The 24415-nt window shown below is 41.1% G+C and overlaps 1 protein-coding gene across 1 annotated transcript; it reads left to right on the plus strand.

Moving 5' to 3' along the window:
• Positions 1 to 1547: 1547 nt before the first annotated feature.
• CFAP52 (cilia and flagella associated protein 52) lies at positions 1548 to 23441 on the plus strand. Its single transcript, XM_062591677.1, has 14 exons — positions 1548 to 1619; positions 2820 to 3019; positions 3778 to 3914; positions 4552 to 4680; positions 5761 to 5860; positions 6324 to 6440; positions 14091 to 14191; positions 15177 to 15347; positions 17085 to 17233; positions 17936 to 18081; positions 20341 to 20492; positions 21118 to 21220; positions 21491 to 21602; positions 22421 to 23441. The coding sequence occupies exons 1-14, from the start codon at positions 1556 to 1558 to the stop codon at positions 22594 to 22596; spliced, it is 1857 nt and encodes a 618-aa protein (XP_062447661.1). The 5' UTR covers positions 1548 to 1555; the 3' UTR covers positions 22597 to 23441.
• The last annotated feature ends 974 nt before the right edge of the window (positions 23442 to 24415 follow it).

The following is a 24415-nucleotide window of genomic DNA, read 5'->3' on the forward strand; positions in this document are numbered from 1 at the left end:
TTTGTGGGTTACCAAGATTCGCTTGGGATGATGCGCTGCTCACCATCCAACACAGTGTGGGAGACTTTCTTACTGTTTTCAGTTGATGCTGCCAACTAATAATTAGCAAAGCTCCACTTGGTGCCATATTCGTCTGCAGCCAACTAGCAAACTCCCTGCCTGTGAACCTTCCTCAGCGCGCTTGTATAAAACTGAAGATCAATATTCACAGCAAAGGGTTGTTGCTGCAGAACTGCAAGTAGTTAACATGTATGAGTCTAACCAATACGCCCTGATTGCCCAGCATCAGGATAACAGAAGACATTTTAAAATATGAAATGTGAACATGTAGATGTTGCTAGTTGAGACAATGCAGCCCTTGCGGGAGGACTGTATATAAACTGCGTAAAGAATTCTGGCTGCAAAATGAAAATGTGTATGTGCCACGTCCAAATACGTTTTTCGTTTGTGGTTTTATCTTTCGTGTATTCCGTTTCTCAAGGTATTCAGAGCAGGGGTTATTGCTACCTCGATGCAAATGGTTCCAGAGATGGAGGAGGAGCAGGCACCGGTAGCAAACCCGCACAGCAGTCAGTTATGCAGCAGGCTTAGCAATTACTTGTTGTCTTCCAAATATATCAAAGGGCGATAAAGAAATGAGGCTCGGGTATCTTATTGCCTACGCCTGGCCTGTGCTCACTGAGCTCATATGAAAGAGTGCAGCAGAATTATTTATTTTTCCCATTTAAAGTGCCCTATGAATGCATCCTAAGGATTTCTTTCTTTCTGTGGTCACACAGAGGACTCTGTCCAGCTGAAAGTTTCCCGTGAGTCCTTCTTTCTTTCCCAGAGGCTGTTTCTCTCCTCCGTCCAGAGGTGCACAGGATCCCTGGGAATGCAAAACCCCTCATTAGCAATCAAGCCTGACCTTCCAGCAGCTGCTGGCTCAGGCTTCAGAGCATTTCTTGGCAAGCAGGTCCCACCTAATATATTAAAATAGGAGATACTGGGGTTGTGTTGCTCAGGTTGTGGACATCTTTGATGCGGTGGCAAGGTCTGCGAGTCCCCGGGGTGCTGGGTGTGCTGTGTGCCTCAGCTGGCTGCTGATCCGAGCTGTCAGCCACAACGAGCCTCAGGCGGCTTATTGCATTCGGTGCCTGTAATGTGGTGAGCAGGCCTGTGCTATTTTTACAGGGGATGCTGCAGTACCTTCTTCGCTGCACTTCATTGCCACAGAAAGTTCAAAACTATTCGAGAATAATAATAGTAATAATAAAAAGCAAAACACACAGAGCAGAGGGGCTTGGAGGCTCAGGGGACTTGCAGCGGCGTGTGAAGAGGAAAAGGTGTCTTCGGGGAGCGGAGCAAACCCGAAGCCCGTGCGCACCCGCCCGGGGGAAAACGCACGGGGAGATGGAGCGGCGGCGGCGACCGCCCCGGCCCCGGCCCCGGCCCGGCCTGGCCCCGCCCCCGGCCCGCCCAGGTCCCGCCCCCGCCCCGCCCCCGGCCCGGCCTCCACGGGGAGCCGCGGGCGCAGGCGCCGTTTCCATGGCGCCCGCGTACACAGCGCGGCGCGATGGCGGCGCCTGCTGGAGAGGCGGGGGGCGAGCTGGAGCTGCAGGCGGCCATCGGCTTCAACGGTACCGGGGCGGCGCTGAGGGGGCACCCTGGGGGGCAGGTGTGGGGTTGGGGCGCACCATGGAGGCAGGTGTGGGGCACCCTGGGGGGCAGGTGTGGGGCAACATGGGAGGCAGGTGTGGAGTTGGAGGGCACCCTGGGGGGCAGCTGTGGGAGATGTGGGGCACTGTGAGGGTAGGTGTGGGGCACCATGGGGCAGATGTGGGGTTGGGGGGCGCCCTGGGAGGGCAGGTGTGGGGTTGGGGGGCGCCCTGGGGGGCAGGTGTGGGAGATGTAGGGCACCCTGGGGGGCAGACGTGGGGCACCATGGGGCAGGTGTGGGGTTGGGGGGCGCCCTGGGAGGCAGGTGTGGGAGATGTAGGGCACCCTGGGGGGCAGACGTGGGGCACCATGGGGCAGGTGTGGGGTTGGGGGGTGCCATGGGGGGCAGGCGTGGGGGAGGAGAGACCTGCCTTTGAGGACCTGGTGCTTACAGCGTCCCATGCACTCCCCTGCCACCAACTCCAAAGACACGGGAATGTAGAGAGAGAAGAGATGAAGTTAAGGTCAGGAAAAGTTGGACTGAGCGGCAGGATATTTTTTTTCTTATTACCCACCTTGCTAGAGTGAGAACAGTTTCATTTCAAAATAAAACTCCATTAGCTTGCACAAAACGGTGTCATAAACAATCCTGTGACTGCACGAGGGGAGCCAGGGCTTTACCAACTGTACCATTTCTTGGGAAATTTGCAGCTTTACAGCTTTTTTTGACGCAGGTCACGACAGTGTGAACTCTTGAGGTGGCCTTCATAAATCAGTAGGTGCTCTCAACGAGCTTTGTGTGATGAAGTGCTCAGACCTTTGGACCGGTTAAATCTCCCGTTATCACAGCACAGCACACGTTCTAAATCTTTAAACCAAACAGTGAAGGTGACCCTTGAATTTCACATTGGATTATTCTGCTGAGTGGTTTCGAGTGGGAAATGGAAACCTCTCATTTTTGCCCTCCTTGTGAGATAAGCCCTGAGACATAAGAGGGTTTCTCTTAGGAAGTATGGTAAGCAGGGACACCTGCATGGAGATATTGAGGTGGCAGGTACGTCTGGCCCAAAGAAGTGACGCTGTTCTTGGGTCTGTCTGCTTCAGGCCTGGGGCAAGAGGTCCCAGATGTCTCTAGGATGGTTTAATGGTCAGCAGTTTTCTTGCTTCTTTTTCTCTTGTAGGTCATATACTTTCTGGTCTCATTTGTCACCCTGATAAGGAGCATCTTCTTTATCCTCTGGGATGTACTGTAGTTATTCAAGACATGACCAACAGCAAGCAGAGCTTTTTGCATGGCCACACCAACAACGTCTCCTGCGTGGTCGTGTCGAAGAGCGGAATGTTTGTTGCCTCTGGACAAGTCACCTTCATGGGCTTCAAGGTGAATAATGTTTTATTTTTAGCTGTATAATTGCCCACGGAAATTGGAGTTCACCTGCCAGCAGTGGGAACATCTTTTGTTTAAAGAATAAATCTTTTGTTGGAAAACAAATGTCTACAGTGGAAGGGCACTGCAGGGGATGGGAAATTGTGGCCACCCTGTTGTTGGATGTGCCTTTATATTTGTACATGGTGTTAAGCATTCCCCCTAGGAATTCCCCCCTTCAAGGTTAAGGCATTTCCTAGTTCCAGCCTTTTTATCAAAAGTATTGTGAGCAGGTGGCTGCCTAAATCTCATTTAACATTAATTAATAAATTCCCGCATATTTAAAATGGGACCTGAGTTCCAGAACTGCTTAGGATTTTCAGAAGTCCTTGACAGGTACCTGCATTTTTAGACTTCTGAAGTTTCCAATGGTTTATTTGTTGCTTATTTGAAAAGACTCTGACAAACTTGAAAGGAATCAAGTTTTAACATCATCCAGTATTTTAAACTCTAAGTACTATTCCATAAATCGATATATCAGTGTAAATTTTTGATTCTAAAATGAAGCAATGAAGCAGAGCTACTAAACTGGTAAGTTGGAATAATGCTTCTTACAGCACCTAATCCAAAGTATATTCATATCAGTGGAGCACTGGGCTGGAAAGAAGCTAACCATAAGCTGGGTGCCTTGAATCCAGTTCTTTTTGTGCAAGAGAACTTCAGCATGTTAGAGCTAATGCTCAGGCTTTGACCTCTTCTGCTTTGGGCCTCAGGCAGACATCATCTTGTGGGATTTTAAGAAGGAGGAGCTACTTGCTCGGCTGTCACTTCATAAGGGTAGAATTGAAGGATTAGCGTTTTCTCCGAATGACCTTTATCTTGTGTCACTGGGAGGCCAGGATGATGGCAGGTAACAGTTTCCAGTTTCCACTTTGTAGAGCATCTAAGAATACTGCTTAAGGAGCATTTACTTTTCCCTCTTCTGGCAGTTTTGTTCTTTCCCCTTCTTAACATGTCTCCTGAGATAATCCTGTTTCCGATTCTTTCTGACAAGAAGCTAGGTTGGTACCACGGGGAGAGTGGCTGTAAGGCAGGAACAAGCAGCTGATGGGAAGGAGAGGGGAAGCAGCTAATTCTTAAGTTGGCATTGTCACCCAGAAGTGCTATGTAGGCTGGACTGTTAGCGTGCTTACTTTATTGTCCTGCAAAAGTATAAATTTCACTAAGAGCCTGCTTTGACAAACAAGTAAGAGGGGAATAAAAAGTCACTTTAAATCAGTGTCTACCAGTGGCCTAAGATATGACTTGAGTCTAGGTCAACAGAAGCCTTAAGATAAATATGCATGCCCACTTTAGGAACAAGGAATGTAAAATCCAAATTCCAGTGTTTGTGTTACAGTTTTTCTTAGATAAAATATCTACAAAGTGACTTTTATTTTATATTCTGCCAACAGCAGACAGCCGGCAAATAGGCTTGTTCTTGTTTTTGTGATAAGTTTTTTAGCCATGTTAAAAATAAAAGCTACTTAAAACCCTTTCTTCTGCAGTGTGGTTGTATGGAGCATTCCTAAGAGAGAGGCTGTGTGCGGCAGCCCTGCTTCAGCTCGGAGCTCTGGGAATGCTATGGTGCTGGTGTTCTCCAGATGCAGAGATGAGATGTTTGTTACTGCTGGAAAGTAAGGTTTCGTTTATATGACAAAAAGTCTTTTGAGGAAGAAAACCCATAGACCTATTTCCTTTTTCAAAGACTCTTTACTTAGTACAACAAAAGTTAGGCAACAGAGTGTTCAAGCTTTTTTCTTTTTGCTCTGAATGGCCCATAAATATCCATCAGCTTGTCCCTTTAAGGCATTTCTGCTTTTTTCTTCACGTAAGAGTATGTTTTCAAAGCAGCACATGGACAAGCATGCAGCACTTCTGTTCCTGATAGCAGGAGTTTGTACTCAGCATTCCGCATGTAGTGTTTAAAATATTTAGTTCCCAGTGTTACACAAGCAAAACAGTCAAAGAAGGGCTTGAACAATGGCTTATTAATGGAGAAACAATGATATCTTGCAGGTTGTTGGATCGTCTCCTATCCTCACCAGAGGCGATGTACAATTGGTTACTGGCTTGTAATGAAAGTTGATACGAAGAGACACATTTTTGCATGGATTTGTTACAGCCCTCCTATATCTAGCCTGGCATTTAAAGGTGCTGAGGACCTGCATCCTCTTTGAATCAGGCAGCAACTTTAGATGCTCTTGGCAGCAGTTGCATTTATAAATGCTGGTCTTTGCAGTTTTAACACTCTGTAAAATGTAAGGGAGGTTGTGTGTGAAGTTATTATATTGGTTCCTATGTTGTCAATTAAACTGTGCTAGAAAATACTTGAAAGTGTTCTGTGCTGTTCGTTTCCTGTTCTAAGAAATAAGATTCCCACAGTGCATGTCTCTCTGGAAAATGAAGTGTCAAGGTTGTTACATACTCCTCCATAGTCCCAGTATATATTTCTGCTGAATCTTTAAGATTTTTGATTTATCTGGTAACTTTTACCATAAAAACTGCAGAAAAGACAGATTTACTGTTGGCCTCTCTGATACTGTTTTTTTTTCCTACTTATGCCTCCTTCCTGTCATATGTCATATTGTTTTTTTCCTCCTTATTAAAATTTCAGAATAACATGACCTAGCGAAAGCTCTTTAATGACTGTAACAGTAAAAGAACCTGGATTTTTCTGCATATATGGATTTGGTTGTAGTATATCTTTCTTACAGTGGGACCATTCGAGTATGGGAACTGGATCTAAAAAACAGAAAAATCCGACCAACTGAATGCCAAACAGGGCAACTGAAAAGAGTGATCACATGTGTTAAGGTAAGTTTCAGCCAAAATTATGTGGCTAAACTAAGAAACTCACAAGAGACTACAGAAAGATCATAAGCTTTTACAGTAATGTTAGAAACATCAATTATAACTACATGATGACAGTGAGGCTACTAAATCTTCGCTCATGGCAGACTATCCCCTGTAATTTCTTCCCCTGTGAAAAGAGTATTTTGAATGCTTCTGAAGAGAAGCAACTTGGATTTTAGTCTGAGAGGCTCTAGCACCCGGGAAATTCAACTTTTGCTTCAAGATACTATGTAGGTTTTATTTGAAAAATGCCTTACATAGATTAGATTTATAGGTCTTTGTGTGTGTGTGTGATGGGATGAAAACATTGCCTGCATGCCTTAAATGAAATCATGGCAATACACTCAAATGAAGCACAACACTACACTTGGAACAAGCATGTAGGTAGCTGGACCATGATCTCCTTATTTACACTTTCCTATAGATGGCAGATGACGATAGTTATTTCTATGTTGGCACATCAAGTGGTGATGTCCTGAAATTGAATACAAACAACAAGCTGATGAGCAACTATGGGCCTCAGAAGGAGAAGTTCAGCATGGTGAGCAGCAACTCTGACTTGAATTTTTCCCTTCTCTTTGTTAGTAAGTGAAACTAGGGCAACCTCTAGGAGAACCATTGCAAAGTTGATTCAAAAACTAACCCCTGCTCTGTGCTATTAATTCGCTGTGAATGTTTTAATTTTGATCCTAAAGTCTGAGATTATTAGTTTGGCTTTGTTCAGTTGCATCTGGATCGGAATTTGGGTTTCATCTGAATCTCCTATGCTATCCCAGAAATTTTCTCTTATATTAAATTTGGTAAGAGCAATAAAAAGGTGGAAAACAATCATAAAAATGCAATAGCTCCTTATATTTTTTTGTCTGTGCACATGAATAGCCTCAAGAGAGTCTTATTTTTCAGTTTTCTTAGCTCTGAGTGGGTCCATCCTCCGTGTTTAATGCACTGGTGCTTTCTCGCAGCATTGCTGTTACCTTTTTCTTCATTGAACATAAGAAGTAAGATACCAAGAGTAAAGGTAGCAGCTGCTGAATAGAATAAATATTGGGCAATCAATATTTGGCCATCTGAATCCAATCAAATAGCTTTCAGTGGAACTGGATGTTAGATGTGCTTCTTGTAACATGCTGTTAGCAACAGCAATCAGTTCTAAGACAGGCGAGAGGCTTCTCTTCCCTCTTGTTCTGCCTTTGTGATGAGGAAGAAAAGAAAATAACTCTGCCCTCAAAAATTATGCATCATACCTCTCCTGTGATCAGACTGGAATGGAATAGGTAGGGATTGTTTGAGCAGGTAATCAGTGTGTTCCTAATGAGTCACAGTTTTGCACCCAAAGGCTTCCAGAAGTGTAGATACAAGTCTTTTCCAACACTAAGGAGGCCCCAGCTCAGTAAATGAGGTGACTGCAGTGGCCACAAAGAAGAAGAAAAATATTTTTAGTGGCTTATTCTCTAGCCATAAGTGATAAAATGAGAAAGACTTGTGCTTTCTCTACTTTCTTCTGATGCCAGGGAGATACAGTGTTTAGCTAGAGCTAGACAGAGGTTGTTCCTAGGAAGGTTGGTAGAAGCACTTAGTAGTGAGATTTTCCCATAGTTCCTGGAATAGAGTCCTATATTCAGATCTTACAGATCTGATGAATTGCCTGGTCTGGAATTTTCCAGGCCAGGTGTCTGCTACAGGAAGAGCATTTTGGAAAAACTTTCAAATACCATGGTTGCTCAGAAAAGTACTAAGTTTCTGTGTGTTTGTTCCCCAGTCCTTCCTTACCTTCCATTCAGGAGGTTTTCTTTTCGAAATTCTTTGAAGCAGAGATATGAAATTTGGCAAGGAAATGGTCTTTCTAAAAGGGGACATGTCTTTTGCTGTTTGTTTGCTGAAAATTTGCCTTTATTTGACAAGAGGTAAACTGATGTGAAATTGCAGTTTGCACATGCTCGTTGAACATCTCAGGGCATGGCCCTCTGAAGATTCCTCACTGAGCATCATCCATCTGCACATCCGTGATGCTAACCAGATGGTTACAAATATCTCTTGCTTGCAGCCACAGAGCTCGGCCCAGCCGGGGTTGTAAGCTCTCGGGGAGCTTTGTGCATGGTTGCTTTATGGCTGCAAAGCAGGGCAGCTGGGCACTGCAATGGAGAGAAGGGAGCTTCTCTCCCCTCTGTATCTAGTAATTTGCTTATTGACCTGATGACAGTATGGTGAGGAGAAACGTCCCCAGAACACAGGGGACGAAAGGAGGGCTAGAAGTAGGAAAAATAATGCATTAGAACAAGGAGCCTGGCCAAACTGGGGCTGGCTTGGAAGTTAAGTGACAGGGAAACTGTGATTGAGAGGCAGAAGGGAAGGATGATATATGCTCCAGGCTTGCTTTACTGCCATCAAAACTAGGTTTGAGTAGTTACTAATGCTTTGATGGGATTTCTGTGGCAGTTGTCTTATGCTAAAGCACATAGAAATTAAAGCACAATGATTGCTTATCACTAATTTTGGTGTGCATTTTGAAAGGTTGAGTCCTCACTCTTTTCCCCACAGTACTAATGTAGCTTTTTTATGTAATCATACGTGACTCCTGTTGACCTTATTCACAGATTACAGTGCTCCATACTTTTGAAGATGATCTTTCTAGTAGGTGTAGCTTCTTCATGGATGAGGCAGAGGTCACCTCGAAAAAAATAGTATAGATCATGTAATTAAAGACTTTGTTATAAAACATATGCACAATGGGGACAGAATAAGGCTGCACAGGATGCAATCATTCTACTTTTTAACTTTTGAGTGCTTGACTTCATAACCTCAATAAAGTTCCTTTAACATAGCTCTTTTGACTATAATTGGGACTCACGGGTCTTAGTATTAAGATCCCCAGACAGGAATATCTTCTGAATAAGGCAATTCTGGCTTTTCATTGCCAAGAATTCTGCATACAGGGACTTGTAATGATAAACAATCAGCACCAGCTACTACATTTGCTCTTGGTTTCTCTTTATTTGTTACTATAAAAGACTTCATGTAGTTTCTCAGTTATACCCAGTAGAGAAGGCGATATCTAAGGAATTCAAATGCTTCCCTGAAAAACTTTCTTGCATAAGGCTGAATATATTTTGCTGGTCTATTACAAACCCTGCAAATCAGCAAGCAGCAAGGGAAGCAATGCAGAAGGAAGTACTGAATGTGTTGGTAGGGATGCCATGGGGAAGCTGTCCTAGAAAGAAGTAGATCTTGTTATTAGAGAGCAAACAGAAGACTAACAATGACTAAGAAAAATTCTGCAGCAGACTCCAAAGAAAAAGCTAATTTGAACTTGTTTTTCCAAACTTCCTGAACTTTGCTTGTACCAACACATGTGCACACAAACCACATATTTTCCCATTCAAAATGTAATATTTCTTGCATTACAAATGCATGCCCACATCCTTGGAATAAGTTGGATGTGAAAAGCCACTGAGTTCTTTAAATATATTTCAGTATTCATCTACTCCAGAAGGTAGGAGGAGTTATTACACTCATTCATCCCACTTGTGTTGTGGGAATATAAGTAATTTAATTCTGTATACATGCTAAGTAACAAGAACATTTGTATTTCGTTGTTCTACTTGAAACGGTAAGTTTGCTGAATATATAATGTGCATTAAAGCTCTTGTGGGCATACCTGTACTGTACACTGCTATGGCAGCCTTCCAGCTGTTGTTCTGCAGTGCTTTACATCCACACAGGACCTATGTCCTAGCTGATCTCTGCTGTCTCTTATACTGAAGTCTTGATGACTATCATCTACTCTTTTAAATGCCGGCATGCTCTGAGTTATTCTGTAGCTAGCATTACATGAGCTTGTCTGAAGCCATTCAAGGTTCTTAACACCCTTGTCTTTTGGGTCGAAGGAAAGGTGCTGGATGCTTTTGAAATGAAACTTCGCTTCCTTCTGTTTTGAGATCATTCCTAAAGAAGTGATCAGATAGGGTCACTTGCATGGTGCTGCGTAATTTGGGGTTGAAAGACAGCCTAGGGCCTCTTAGAAGAAAGCAGATGCTCCAAGCCAGATCACAATGTTGTCCATACTATAAGCGGTTTTCTTATTAGACAGTATCACAGGAAACACAATTTGTGGTCGATACCACTGGAACATGAGTAGTTTCACCTGATACAGCTTCTGATAACAAAGAGCTGATGAAAACCAGGATCTTTCACTATGCAAGGGGCTGACAAGATGCTAGGGAGAAGAGAAGGCCCAGAAGTGGATGTCACAGCCAACTCCTAACCTTGTGTGTGAGACCTTAGCTTTTACATTTCCTTTTACTACTTAAGCATCTACTTAAGATATACTGGTAATTCTGGGAGCAGGGAGAAAAACATGTTTGGCAGTAGAGATATATTTCCCCCCTCCTCCCCTGCTCCGTGTGCACCCAGGACCCTATTTCACCGGGTGGAAATAACAAATAGCTCCTCCAAACTCCTACTCTATCCTACTGCTCAACATGACTCTGCCTGCCAGGAGATTTCTGTTCAAAGACAGCCTTGCCCACACTTTTTGGTGCTTCTCAATCAGATGGATGCGCAGTCACATCACCTCTTCTCTCCACGATCATTTCCTTCCTACTCTCTTCCTCGACTCCTGCCAGTGTAATTTCCATATGCCTGGAAGGGGGAACATGTCAGAGCCCCAGTGCAGAAGTGTATTTGTTGCAGCTGAGAATTTACTAGTACTCTTTTTAATCTCCAGCTGCTCTCAGGTCCTGTTTCATGTTTTCCAGTTCTCCTTTCCTGGCTTCTTACTGTGACTCCCCTTTCCCCACCCATTGCAAACCTCTAGGCACAAAAATATATCGTTAGAAAGAAATGTCAGTAAGCCCTTACCAGACACAAGCAGGAACTAATGTTTTATGTCACAAATTTCCAATTCTAGCATAGCTTGGGATACCAGAATAGGTACTTTGCAACTATTTTATCATTAGGAAGTAGAGCATTTATCAGAACAGAAATATAGGCATCTTTGTTTCTACAAAATTTAGCACATAATATTGCTAACCCTGAGGGAATTGTGTTGATTTTTTTTTCCTGTAGAGCCGTATTTATTTCACTACACATCTTTTGTATCTCTCTTGAAAATGTAATATGTATATGATTGGTACTTGGTACCAAAAATTCCTTTAGCTCTAGCAGCATGAATCAAAGCTGTCATGTTGCTTGTTTCGTAAGGAAGCCGTGCCCTTTCAAACTAGATGTGATTGCTCTAAGTAGATCTTTTGGGATGTGTATTGACTTTCCTAACTATGTATTTCCCCTGCTTCCTGGCCTCGGAGGTTGGCTGCATGTCTTCCAGTGTTGGAACTGTCCCTGCCTCTCTCCCTGTGAAACTGTTTCCTCTTCATTACTTCACTGCAATTCTATATTCATTTATTTATTAACATTATCCTGAATCCTTGAAAACTTTGTTCACCGAGGACCAACAAGGAAGCATAAATAGGTGGCACATCATGAAGCTCTCCAGAATCCACCATGACCCACGACAAGTGTATCTTTAAAGAAAGAGTTGAGATACAACTAGGGCGAAGAGATGATGTTTATTGGAAGTAATTGTGATGAACCTTAAAGGAACTCTGTTTTTAGATATATGGGGAAGTTTGTTTATTATGTAGACATGATCTGAAGAGTTTGCTAATTTGTTTCTGTTTTGAAGAGCAGTAGTAGGAGCAGACAGAACAGTGCGCTAGTATTACGAAACAACTTGTTTTCCAGCTAAGTGGAATTACACTTAAATGAATTTCTGTAATGTCTATAAATACTGGAATAAACAGTAAAATTATTTTTTATTCCCATCACAGGCTTGAGTAGCTATAAGGCAGCTGTTCAGATGCAAAGTAGGATGTATGACAGCAAATGCATTTTCAATAATATTTGGAGTGTTTGCATTGTAAAAAATATTTAAACAAGGTTCAGTGGAAGAGGTAGTAGAGTATTAAAGAACTGTGCAAGAGATCAGAATGAGATACAGCAAGTATCCCTGCAGGGCAGGGAATGGGCAGCCTGAATTTGCTCTGGTATTTTTATTTATAATCATCATACTTCAAAGCAGTGGTTACTTTTTGTGAGAAATAAATAATGAATGATGATATTTTTAACCCTCTACATTAGGCTCTGTATTTCATCTACAAAAGAGCTGGCAGCATATAGAATAGAGTATTCATTACATCGTTAACATGAACTACTCGACTTCATAAATAACGAGTGAAACTTATAAAGCTATCTGTTTACTCATGGTCATTCAAACTCTGATAATTTTGAGAACTTAGCAATATGAGTCCTGACCACTTTAAGGCTCTTTTTTTTTTTTTTTTTTTTTTTTTTTTTTCCCCCGCTGTTAATGATACCTACTTTCCTCCCAAAGTAGGAATTAAAGAGAATACTTAGGAAAAAAAAGTCAAAGCAGTGTTGACAGCACTGTAGAAACTCTAATTTATTTGCAAATAGCAGAGAGCTGTAATCATGTAAACTACAGTCATAGGTTTAACTTCTAATGCTACCACCTGCTATAACACTACTACACCTAAAGGGCATTTGAGATGAAAGTCTTCTGCAGAAAAAAACCCTGCAAAATAGTAGATCAAAGGAAAGTTAATGGGCCTGTGATAACAAGAGACTCCTAAAATGCCACCAACATCTCACAGGAAATTCTGAAAAACAAGATGCTGCCACCTATATTTGTTCAAAAATCACAAGTCAAGCAATTTCTTCCCAAATAATAAATGTAAAATTCTTGTAGTGTGCCTTCTGGCTATCATTCTTCGAGAATTCACTTTTTCATGCTTTCACAACACTAAATGCTAGTTTTTTTCCATTAAAAAAAACCAACAACAAACACAGCCATTATAATGAAAACATCAATTTCTAAGAGCTCAGGCTTAAAGGAAAAGCCTTGATATTGTGTAACTGGTACCATCACAACAGTTGGCAATACTGCTTATAAACTCAGATAGTAGCAATTGTTGCTTGAAGTCTGTATTGCAGCTTCAAATGTCATACCAAACAGACTGCTCTACAAGTCGTGCATTGCCTGCAGCTGTTAACAGCTGGCCTGTCTAACTGGGAGCAACCTACAGTGAGGACGTTCTGCCCTGCTGGTGAGAGGGGAAGGTGCCTCTCTGGACCATGCTTTTGCATGGTGATGGAAACTTAGTTTTCAATCTAAGGTTTGATGGCAAAAAGTTCATCCTAGTTTGTTTATCCTTCTCTTTTCTTTTTTTTTTTTTCCTTTTGGTTTTTCACTAGTGTATGTTCCCCAAAGCTCATGAGGATTTTCTTCTGGGTATGAATATTGAGATTTGGCCCCATAGTGCTAGTTTCACCCCTCTTGCAACCTATTCTGGAGTCTGTCAGAGATTTTCAAGAATTAATCTGCTGTCTTGTATAGGAGGGTAGTATTATTTCGCATGCAGCAAAACTAGAGCAAGGAGATACTGATTTGTCTAAAATATACAGGAAACTCTGTGACAAGGCTAAGAACTGTTTTTTTTTTTTTTTAAAAAATATATATATATAGTCTGGTACTTTATCTGCCAAACAGCACTACTCTTTTTTTCTAAGGGCCAGTCTCCTGTTAATCTACTTAACTTAGTAAATAGATGAAACCTATGTTGATGGGCTGACTGATTTCTAAAGTTTATCTGTGACAAATATATTTTATTACTAATACCAGGAAGATGGGATTGGACCCTCGCACGGAAAGGGGTATAAGACATAGAGAATCTGTTCTAAAAGCAGCTATGGGAAAGGATGCTTTGGCTGAGTTTTATCATTTGTTGTTTTAATGTCTGATAAATGAAGAGTCTGTGAAAGGAAAAGTTGAGACCCTAATACAAAATGTGTGTATTGCTTACTGGAATAAGGTAAAGAATATATAGGCTCATACATTCTGAAGGGTTCATAATGACGTTGTTTACTTGTTCTTTAAGAACTGATACCCTAGTTGTTCGTATATACCTGTAATTAAGAACTCCTTTCTCCCTTTTCTCTGCTGGAGAATCATTTTTTAGCCTAGGTCATGCAAAGAATACTGATAAAGCAATATCTGAGTACCATAAGCATCACCATAGGGAGCATGATAAAGACTGTGTTGTGCTGTTCAGCATGGCTGCATCAATAAAGATACTCTGCTTCCATCCAATTGTGTTTTAATCCTGTTTTCTCCTAGGGAGTCACAGCTTTGCTTTTGCTGAAGACAGGAGATTTAATAGTCGGCACCGGAGGAGGGATTGTAGCTCTCTGTAAAGGCTCAAACTACAAAGTAATGAAGTGAGTTGGTAGATGGGAGAATGAGAAGGGTAGAGGTGATACTCTCCCTAAAGGGTCATAGTATGAGAGTAAATCATTTCCACATACAATCATCATCCAAATAAATTTCAATTTTTCAATCCTGCAGACAAAATAGGTGCTGTTAAAATAAACAGCAGGGTTCCAGCATAATGAAATTGAAGCAGACTGAAAATTACCATGTACTTTTTCATAGACGCAAATTGCCGTACTCATGGTTCATTTTAAATGACCATCGTTACCTGTTAGGCATTTGGAGTCAGGTCCTAAACTGATGTAAAGTAGGAAAGATCTGTTGAAGTCAGAAAAAGTACGCTGATTTACACCAGCTAAGGAAGTAGTGTTTACCATTTTAAAAAAGTGTTTGTAGGAGGACATAGGATTGTAAAGGAGGACTTTCACTAATTTGTAGGCACATGTCTCAAAGTGCTGAAGGACTTGCAAAGCTTTTCCACATGCAAAATAGAAAGCTGCAGGCTTCATTTCCCGGTAGGTGATTTGAAAATTGTGCTTGCAATTATTAATTTTGCATTGCTTGAATGGGCAACTTAGGTGTATGGTTCTGAAACCTTAACTTTATACCATTTTTATAACGATTCCCCAAAGATCTAAATCATCTGGAAAGATTCTTGAGTATGTGATATTTAAGTGCACTTAAGCAAGAATGTAAACAGAGGTGCTGTTATCTCAGGGCCTGGTCCAGAAAACTAAGTCTCCAAAGTCCTGCCTTTTCAGGCCTTGCTAGAGTAGCAGATGGGACAGGCAAGATCATATGAGGTATTAGCAAATGTGATGGGGAACGAAATGTTAGTCCTGACCACATTCTTGCATATTGACGTTGCAGCCTGATGTGGAGCGTGTTGGGGGGAAAGGGAAAGTAAAGACTCTCTAAAGGGGCAAAGGGAAGCTAGAAAGTGGGATATCAAGATGAGCATCATCAGGCCAAACTTCTTTTTTGTCTTGACAGGAAGATTCAAGTTCAAGGTACCGTCACTTCCCTGACACGCAGAGGCCAGGGTCACCAGTTCTTTGCAGGAACCAACGAGTCCCAGATCTATCGAATTAATTACACAGAGTTTAAAGAGGAGCTGATTGCTGCCTGTCATAACGAAGCCATCCATGACATCGTTTTTCCTTTGTGAGTAGAACTGGCTGGGAAGAAGTGAGAGGAAGCTGCAAGTAGGGCCAGAATACCTGCGTAACTCCTTTTAACCAGCACGGTCCCAAAGACTATTACGTGCCTGACCAGGTGATTTATTCAGGGAATGCTTTCATCTGCCAAAGAAATGGGTGTCAGAGAACAGCTGCTTAAAAGCAGAAGGCAGCAGTTCAGTTTGAGAATTGGAAAAATCATCCATCTACAGAAAGAATTCTAAATAAAAAGGATATAATTATTTGTGTTCAAATAACAGCAGTAATGGCCGTGTCCCCGCTTCCACCCCCTCTTCTCCTAGGGTTGACGCTATGAGACCTGGGCCACTTAATCCTCCATTAGTATGAATCTTGAAAGTCTGCTTCTGTCTATCCTGCTGCAGCTAGAGTTTATATTTGCAGAACTGTCTGCTTTTCTGTCACTCCTTTGAACCTCAGCTGGTACCTGACTAACAGAGCTATTGAAAGAGGTTTTTTCGGTCTCTCAACCTCCCTTGTAATTTCACGTTTAACAAGATGACATGTTATATTAAGTTCCAGGCTTGTGAGGCAGGATGCTAGGTATACTGGGATGTCTTCTCTCTGTGTTCATCTCATGAAAAGGCAGCTATGTGCAGTAAGATCATGACACGTTATAAAAACAATGGGTCTGTTGTTCCCTTTCTGAACAGAAAATGGCAGTTTGATCCCGAAGGAGGTTTTGAGTTTCGGCATGCTCTTGTTGTAGCCCTTCTTGACATGGCACAAAGTATCAAATCTTATCAAAGCACAGTAAAATGTACCGTGTATAAATAAGGAGTGCCAGATGCCCTCCCCTGTGCTTGTCACCAGCCTGAAAAATCCACATCCTTTTAATTTAATGAGTAAATCATTTGGAGCTTTGGAGTAATTTGATGCTAATATACCTGACTAGCACATCCGCGTCAGAGTTACTTGGATGAGCTGGATTTAGTGATGATTGTAAGGAGTACATCCTTGCATATGTTTTAAATTTTGTATCTGTTATCTGTTCTTAAACAGAGCACATCACTGATTTGGAAATGCAGACTCAATTTCCCTGTTCTGGCTTATTTCAGAATGCTTACACTGCTGGTGTTACTCTGCTTTATAAAGCACTTGCACAAGCTTGGACTGAAAGGGTTACACTGTTGTTCTGTCAGTTTTCTCTCTCCTGGTTCATCTTTCCAGGTGCTAATGGTGATGTTGAACAAAATAATGTGATAGCTTCCTTGATTTCATTTTCTGTCATATCCCTAGGATATATGGTTTTCATGCATAATTAGTGTATCATTTTATGCCAGTTAGATAGAATTAATCTCATCCTGCAAAAGTGAGTGGTGATGTTGCGAAACCATGCCTTCTTGCCTTAAAAAAAAAAAAAAAAAAATCCAAGCATTCAGTCCCTTAGCTTTTGAAAAGTTGCAGGTCCTCTTTTTATACAAGCATGTATACCAAGCATATTGTGAACAGACTTTTGCCATCTTCTCCATTTCCTTCAGCAATGTTGAATAGGAATAATCCAGTGTACAAGATGTTAAAGAAAAAAGGTTTTTTTTTGCCAGAAAGGTGGTCCTGTGGATAAGGTCTTTCAGTCTGTGGTGATCCCTATTGAGATTACAATTGAACATTAGAAACAGCTAGCCTTTGAAGGATGAGTTAAGGAGTGAAAAAGAGGCTTCTTTGGAAGGCTTCCTGCATTAGGTCTCCTCTCTGAATTTTCCAGGGGGACTTCTGACTTGTTTGCTACCTGCTCCAAAAACGATATTCGGGTATGGCACACTCCTGAAAACAGGGAGCTCCTCCGAATCGTCATCCCTAACATGACCTGCCGTGCCATAGAGTTTATGAGTGACGGCAGGAGCATCATTTCAGGTAATGATCAGTCTAGTCCCACGGTTAAGTTTGGTCCTTAAATGTAGCCAACTCGTAACAAACATCAATATATTAGAGTGAAGGAAGGTTTAAACTAGAAATCAGTTTAGATCATTGCTGTGATCCAAAAGAACATTTGTTCACATCTAGTCCGATAAGCTTTGCTCCATAGGTTCCAGAATCCCATAGTTTCCCTGCATGGAAAAAGCAAGATTTTGAGAGCCTACTTTGGATATGAATCCCAGCAATTCAGAACTCAGTTCAGCTCTATTCAAAAGATTCACTTCCAAACTATTAACCTTGCTGTATGCAAAATTTTAACTTTTGAGATACGCAGAGCAACTTTTGCATTAATTTGCTACCCATTGCCATATGCAAAATGATTGTGCAGGAACTACTGCCATTCAACTGCTGAGAGCAGCAAAGCTGTCCCCCCACTATTACCAAAACTGTTTGCCCATAGCCAAAACAAAAAAGGAAATAAATTTTAGCAGCGTATTTGGAAATATAGCTCTGCAGGTGCATCTGGACTGCGGTAGTTTCCATATATATACTAGTGGTCTAACAGGGTAGACATTATAAAGGAGTTTAATTTTTATATATATATAAAGGAAAATATATATAAAAAAAAAAAGAAATTGAGAGAATAGTAAGAAGAAAGTGTCCATGAGCCTGGATAATCTGTTTCGTTATTTTCATCAGCTTGGAATGACGGGAAAATTCGTGCCTTCATGCCAGAAACCGGACGGCTGATGTATGTGATTGACCATGCCCATAGCTTGGGAGTAACAGCAATTGCAGCTACAAGTAACTGTAGACGGATCATTAGTGGAGGAGGTGAAGGGCAGGTAATTTTTGCTTAAAAACCTGGAGCTGCTTTGTGCTCTCAGCACAGGACCCGGGAATTGTCTGTAACTGCTTAGTCAGAAGGTGAACTATTCTTAGCTGATTTTGCTTGAGCAAAGCCTCGATTCTAATATATTAGCCTTTGATATATGTAAATCGTTTGCCCTCAGAGGGTGTAATAGCAAACAATGCCCTGATTTCTTCTGGCGTGGTAGTCTTGGAAAATCCTTCTAATGCAGAACATGCTCTTAATCCTTTTAGTTCATTTCTCTTTCTCTTATATTTGGCTTATCTGCATTAGTCATTGTTTGCAAGCCTGTGTCTAGAGCACGGATTTTCTTTCTGTCATTTCTTTGGAAGTTCTAGTCCTGTCCAAATTGAGTTGTATGAATTCATTTAATTTTCTTTCCTTTTTTTTTCCAACTTAAAAATCAATAGCACAAAGTTTACTTTATATCACTATTTTGTCTATGGGTAACTTCCTAATTTTCTGTAATGGTAATTGCTGGCTTATGTGGTGGAGCTAATAAAAGGCTCTAAAAATAACTTGTTTCTTACACAATTATGAAAACATTCCAATACAAATAACTATAAAAATCAGAAAATATGTTATAGATGTCATGCCTGTGCGCTTCAAGAATTGTTTTCCCAGCAGTAGAAAACAAACACTGTGTGCTTGGCTACTCCATACACTTCATTTAATCATGGCCCTTTTCAATCTATAAAAGTGATGCTCCTCTTTTTTTTTTTCTTTTTATTTTTTTTTTCTGAAACCTAAATAATTTAAATACAGCTTTCTTAGTTTATACTAAGAAAAATAAATAATTAGGCTTGGAAGACTCTTGTTCAATTTCTTGCTTTAGTTCAGACTTCGTCTCTGAAGTCTGGCAAGTACTCAGATCCAGACTTTTAAAGTGTGTGAGCAGATGCCTGACTCCCTGACTTAACCGGTTTTGTATCCTGTTTTGTATACCTTGACTTTAGTGTTCTGCATGCCATGCTGAAGATTGCAGAGGAAATATTTAAGAGTGAGGAACTGAGCTTGGATCTTTCAAATCTCAGGCTAATATACTAACCATGGAATCATCTTTCTAAATTAGTCTTTGCCTCAGCTCTCCTTCTGTACAGTAGTAACAACAGCCCTGGCCTATCTCACTTTATAAAGACTTCAGAAATGAAGAGACACTTCAAACCTTCACTAATAAAAGAACACTTAAGTATCAAACCTTCAGTAATAAAAGAACACTTAAGTATCTTGTATGATTGGACTGGAGGATGCAGAAGATGGAAGGCCTAGACCCTATACGAACATATACAAAATGGCACAGGCCCTGGTTAGTTGATCTCTGAATTGCAAAAGACAGCCAAGACAAAATTAAAGCTAGAATGTTGGTTAAGTAGAATCAGGAACTGCAGGGGAGCACTTGCAGTATTCATTCAGAGCACAGAAAGATGTTCTGAAATGCTAATGGGTCCATCAAAGTCAATCGTCTAAAAGCTGTAACTTTCAGGGTTGCTTAAGAGATCTGGATGTTCTGGTTTCATTCAGCGAGTGGGAACTGGGCATCCAGATCCCATAAGTGACTCAACCTGAGACTTCAAAACATGAAGATGAGCTCTCGCCACTTTTGATGTTGGTGTCTAAACTAGTGAATTTTCACTAGGATTTGACCTTAAAGGAATGTAAAAGTTAATTGATATCATGAAGCTTGGCACTAGTTGGGCAGTAAATGCATTTTGCCAGTAACAGAGGTTTGAAGGATCAAGCCCTCAAAGCAAGATTTCTACTGTTAACTTCACTGGGAGAAGAAGTGCTTTCAGGCATGTATTTCATATCAAAGATTTAAAGAACTATTTTATATTTACTTGCTGGCATTATATGTAATACAAATAGTAGATAGCTTTTTATATTCAATTTTCATAATCCTTCCTTTTTGATCTTTAAAGCACCTCTGGAAATATATAATGGAATAGATATTTTTTTTCCTGATGAGAGATGAGTAATCTAAGCCTAGTACCAAAAGCAAAGTTGAGGGTTAATGGTCAGAAACTCCTGAATGAAATGAATTACATGCTCAAAAACTGAACTCATTTTTATGAGATAGCTCTATGAATAAACCAGAGAAAAACAGAGAGAGTCCACTGAGAGTCAGTTGTCATATGTGTTACAGGAGAAACTCAAAATTCAGGAATGCCTCAGGCATCAACCTAAGCCCTGTCAGAAGCAGGTGGTACAAGAGATGTTTGTTGCTGATTTGCAGGTGAGGGTCTGGGAGATTGGTGAGAGAACTCGCAAACTGGAGGAAGTTCTGAAGGAACACATATCTGCCGTGTCTTGTATTAAGATCAAGAAGAATGACCGAGAATGCGTCACAGCCAGCCTTGATGGAACATGTATTATCTGGGATATTGTGTAAGGAGACAGATACGTATTGCAAGATCCTTAAAGTGTTTGTAATGTATCTGCTGGATTACTGTGTCCCATTTAGGACATCACGTGACAAGGAGGCAGGGGAAAAGAGCATTGGGAAAAGAAAATTACTGGGAAGAACAATCAAGCCAGGGAAAGTACAGCCTCCAACACTGGAAGCTTTTCAGAAGAGTTTAAACAAACATTTGTGCAGAGTTGTTTTGTTGCATCTGATCCTACTTAGCCAAGGGGATGGAGCAGATGTTTTCCTACAATTCTGACTAACCCTGTTTTCCAGCTCTGTATAGTTCTTATTTAGCTATTGCAGATCTCTAGACTTTCTGACTTATGGTGAAAATAAGGACTTTTTTGCATAGTCGATAGCACCTAGAAAGCATTCTGGATTAAAAATTTTCATCTCATATGATAGCAGATCAGATGTCCTATGAAGCAGACATGATAGGAAACAGAACTAATGACACTAATATACCCTGAATGCAGACCAATACCTGATAATATCCAAGTTAAAAGAGAGGTATGATGTATAGCACAAGTGGATATAGCTCAAGCTTTGAAGGCTTAAGATTTTTGACCCTTTTGCTCTGTTCCGTTTTGGGGTGTTTTGCAGGCGTTTCACAAGAAATCAGATGATTCTGGCCAACACATTATTCCAATGTGTGTGTTACCATCCTGAAGAATACCAGATAATCACCAGTGGAACAGATAGAAGGGTAAGGAAAACTACAGGAATTATGTTTACAATAATTCAGAAACCCCAAATCTTGCTGCAGACATTTCAGACATCTGGTCAGAATCAAGCAAGGCCATGATCAAGCCAGGCCATGAGAATAAGGGAAGACTTCCTGGATTTCCTATAGAATCAGGCGCTTGTTTGTTGAGGAAACTCTCATATCTCATTAAAAGTTTGTGTTACAGGGCAATACTGAAATCCTTGTGCCAGTTATGCACAACTGAGTTCTTGTCTTTGGTATGTTCTCTAGATTGGATACTGGGAAGTGTTTGATGGTTCTGCAATCAGGGAACTGGAAGGCTCTGCATCTGGTTCCATCAATGGGATGGACATCACATCAGATGGGACTTACTTTGTCACAGGTGAGTGGGTGGGCAAAACTAGAAAAGAGGAGAGGAGATTCTATTAACACCAGGAAGAGCAAAGCAATGAATCAAAGACCTCAGTACAGTATGAAAGAATGAAAAGGAAGTCCAGCTAAAGAGGAAAATAAAATACTGATGAAAAATACTTGGAAAGAGGCTGTGATTCAGTCTTGAAAAATATTACAATTCAGTCTTGCAAGATGTAATTTAAAGGTGAAGACAAGGTTCAAGTGTCCCAGAGGGAGTACGGGATTGCACCTCGTCCTGCACTTCATTTAGTTTAGTAGTGTTCACAATACACTTGAATGATCTGTTCAAATGTCCTGCTCCAGCAGCCCGACAATCTTTGTTGGTTTGCAAATGAGAATGACTCCAGGCTTCATCCAGCCTCAGGCTCACATGTTCCCAACAATCATGACGTCTCTTCTGGGAGCCTAGCACAAGTGTGGAGGAACCATGTATTGTGTGTATTGCCTGTAGTTAAAACTGCAGACTTTATAGATCAGCACCACAAGCTTTTTTAGGTTAATCTGGTAAGCCAACAATGGTTAAGGGCTTTTTGAAGGCCCTTAATATTTTTGGTACTACTTGCTGACTACAACTTACTGTAATCAGCTGGTGCAGATATCGAGCACTCTACACTTACTCTTCAATTCAGTTGAAAAGTAGTAGTTTTTGCCATAATGTTCAAGACAGTGTATCCCACCCTTCCTACACCAGATGAACACCAAAGTATTCCTCTGCCTGTGGTCTGGGAACAAAAAAAACAGCAGAACTTTGTGTAATTCTCTGTTTTTCCTTTGTGCTCATTGCAGGAGGTGATGACCATCTGGTGAAAATGTGGGACTATAATGAGGGTGAGGTGACTCATGTTGGAGTGGGCCACAGTGGCAGCATCACCCGCCTCAAGATCTGTCCTGGGAACAAGTACATTGTGAGTGTGAGTGCAGATGGTGCCATCCTGCGCTGGAAATACCCATACTTTCGCTAACAGCTGGCACAGGAACTGCTAGGCTGCTATTTTCTAGGCCAGATTTAACAGTTCTTTTCTTTTATAGCTGAGGTTGTTTTAAGGCATTCCTACTATTAGAGGAGATACTATTTTTATACTCTCTGCTATGAATTTACCGGATCCTTCAGATATCCTTTCTAACACTGAATAACTAGGTCTGACTTTTCAGAGGGGCTAAGAATTTGCTGTTCCTCTTTCTCAGATTGGAGTGAAAGTATTCGTCACTTCTGAAAATCTTCACTGTTTTTATAGTAGTTGTGGTTTGTTACTGCCACCTTTTCATAGTGTCTCCTCGAGTATTCTTACTTGTATGTGTGCTCACTTGTGTGCTCTCTCTGGTTTTCATACACTTTCTCTCTCTTTCTCTTCCCTACCCCCTTCTGTCCCTTCCTTTAATGAATTACTTCTTGTGTAAATTCAGTCTTCTGTGTTCATTTTAATTTGTCTGGACCTGATTATGGGAAAAGCCCTGAGCTCCAACTCAAACATTTAACTAGGAAGTCCACATGAGTCAAGCTTTCAAATCAACATTTTCTAAAGCATACAAGGATTTAGGGGCTTCCTCATTTGTGGTGTCCATGACTCTGTGCAGAGGCCTGATTCAAGAGTGAGAGTGCAGTCCTTTCTAAAAAAAAGTCTGGATGTCTCCATCTGGACACACTAAAACTCCTAGTCATCGGACCTAGTTTTTGAAAGGTAATTGTATTAGAACACTTGGGCTTAGAGCTCCGAACATAAGTAGGAAATATGTATTTTGTCTGAGAATGAGTATTTGGTATCGTATCTAGTATTAGAAATGAGCTCTTGAGATACTGTTTGTTTAAAGATCGGTGTATTTCAAATGCAGCCATTCTGTGAAGTGATGCAAGTGAAGTAAATATTTCTTTTTCTGGCATTGAAGGCCTTTGGGGATTCTGTCATAAATTAAAATTGTAGCAAACTGTTGCATTTCTTAATGTTAATGTTTGCAGACATTCTGTGTAAATAATAAGATGATTTAAAGGCACTGTTAGATATTGCCCCACCTGGATTGATAGCATGAGCTGTTTTGCTATGCAGAGGGGGACAGAAAATTGTAAATATGATTTGTTTATTATACTTTATATACCATTGAAAATGTTTGTTGCTCATAGAAGAGGAAAGGTGGATATTTCTGGGCTGGTTCTGGGAGTATCTATGCACATATGTTGTCCATCAAACACTTTGCAACCATATTTCTTCTGGTTGAAATATCTCTGCTCTTATTAATGGAGTCTTCAGCAATGGAATTAAGTCATTCCTTCCTCTTTTTCTTTGGATTCAAGACTTGATGCTATGCAGTGATAAACACTAGCAGGTTTTACAAGCTCATTGTGGTTTGGAAGGCAGGATCGAACCACTGGAATGTGGGATGGACAGTCTAACCCTTTATGTTTTTGCTGGGAGAATGAAAACAGAACTTCGTATATGCAGAACTAACCAGGCAGTCCCAAAGTCCTGTGTCCTCTCTACACAGATGATAACAGGATGGACAACAGCAGTGGCAGTTTCCCCAATCTATGCCTTTATTAACTGCAGACCTTAGGGGACCCCAGCCTATGCAGTGTTCAGTACACTGCCGACTCTCTGTACTCTCACAGTGGGAGAGTTTCGAGATGCAGATAACTGCCCAACAGAGTCTCACTTCAGTAAAGCTATTTAGTTCCCACTGGATAGGTCCAATCCTGTCATTATATGCAGCAGTAGAATTCTGCCCCAGTGGGCAGACAAAGGTCCTATTTCTGCATGGCTGTTTTGTGGGTGTAAGAACCAAAACTCA

The sequence above is a fragment of the Rhea pennata genome, chromosome 19, assembly GCF_028389875.1.
Source record: "Rhea pennata isolate bPtePen1 chromosome 19, bPtePen1.pri, whole genome shotgun sequence".
Taxonomy (NCBI): Eukaryota; Metazoa; Chordata; class Aves; order Rheiformes; family Rheidae; genus Rhea; species Rhea pennata.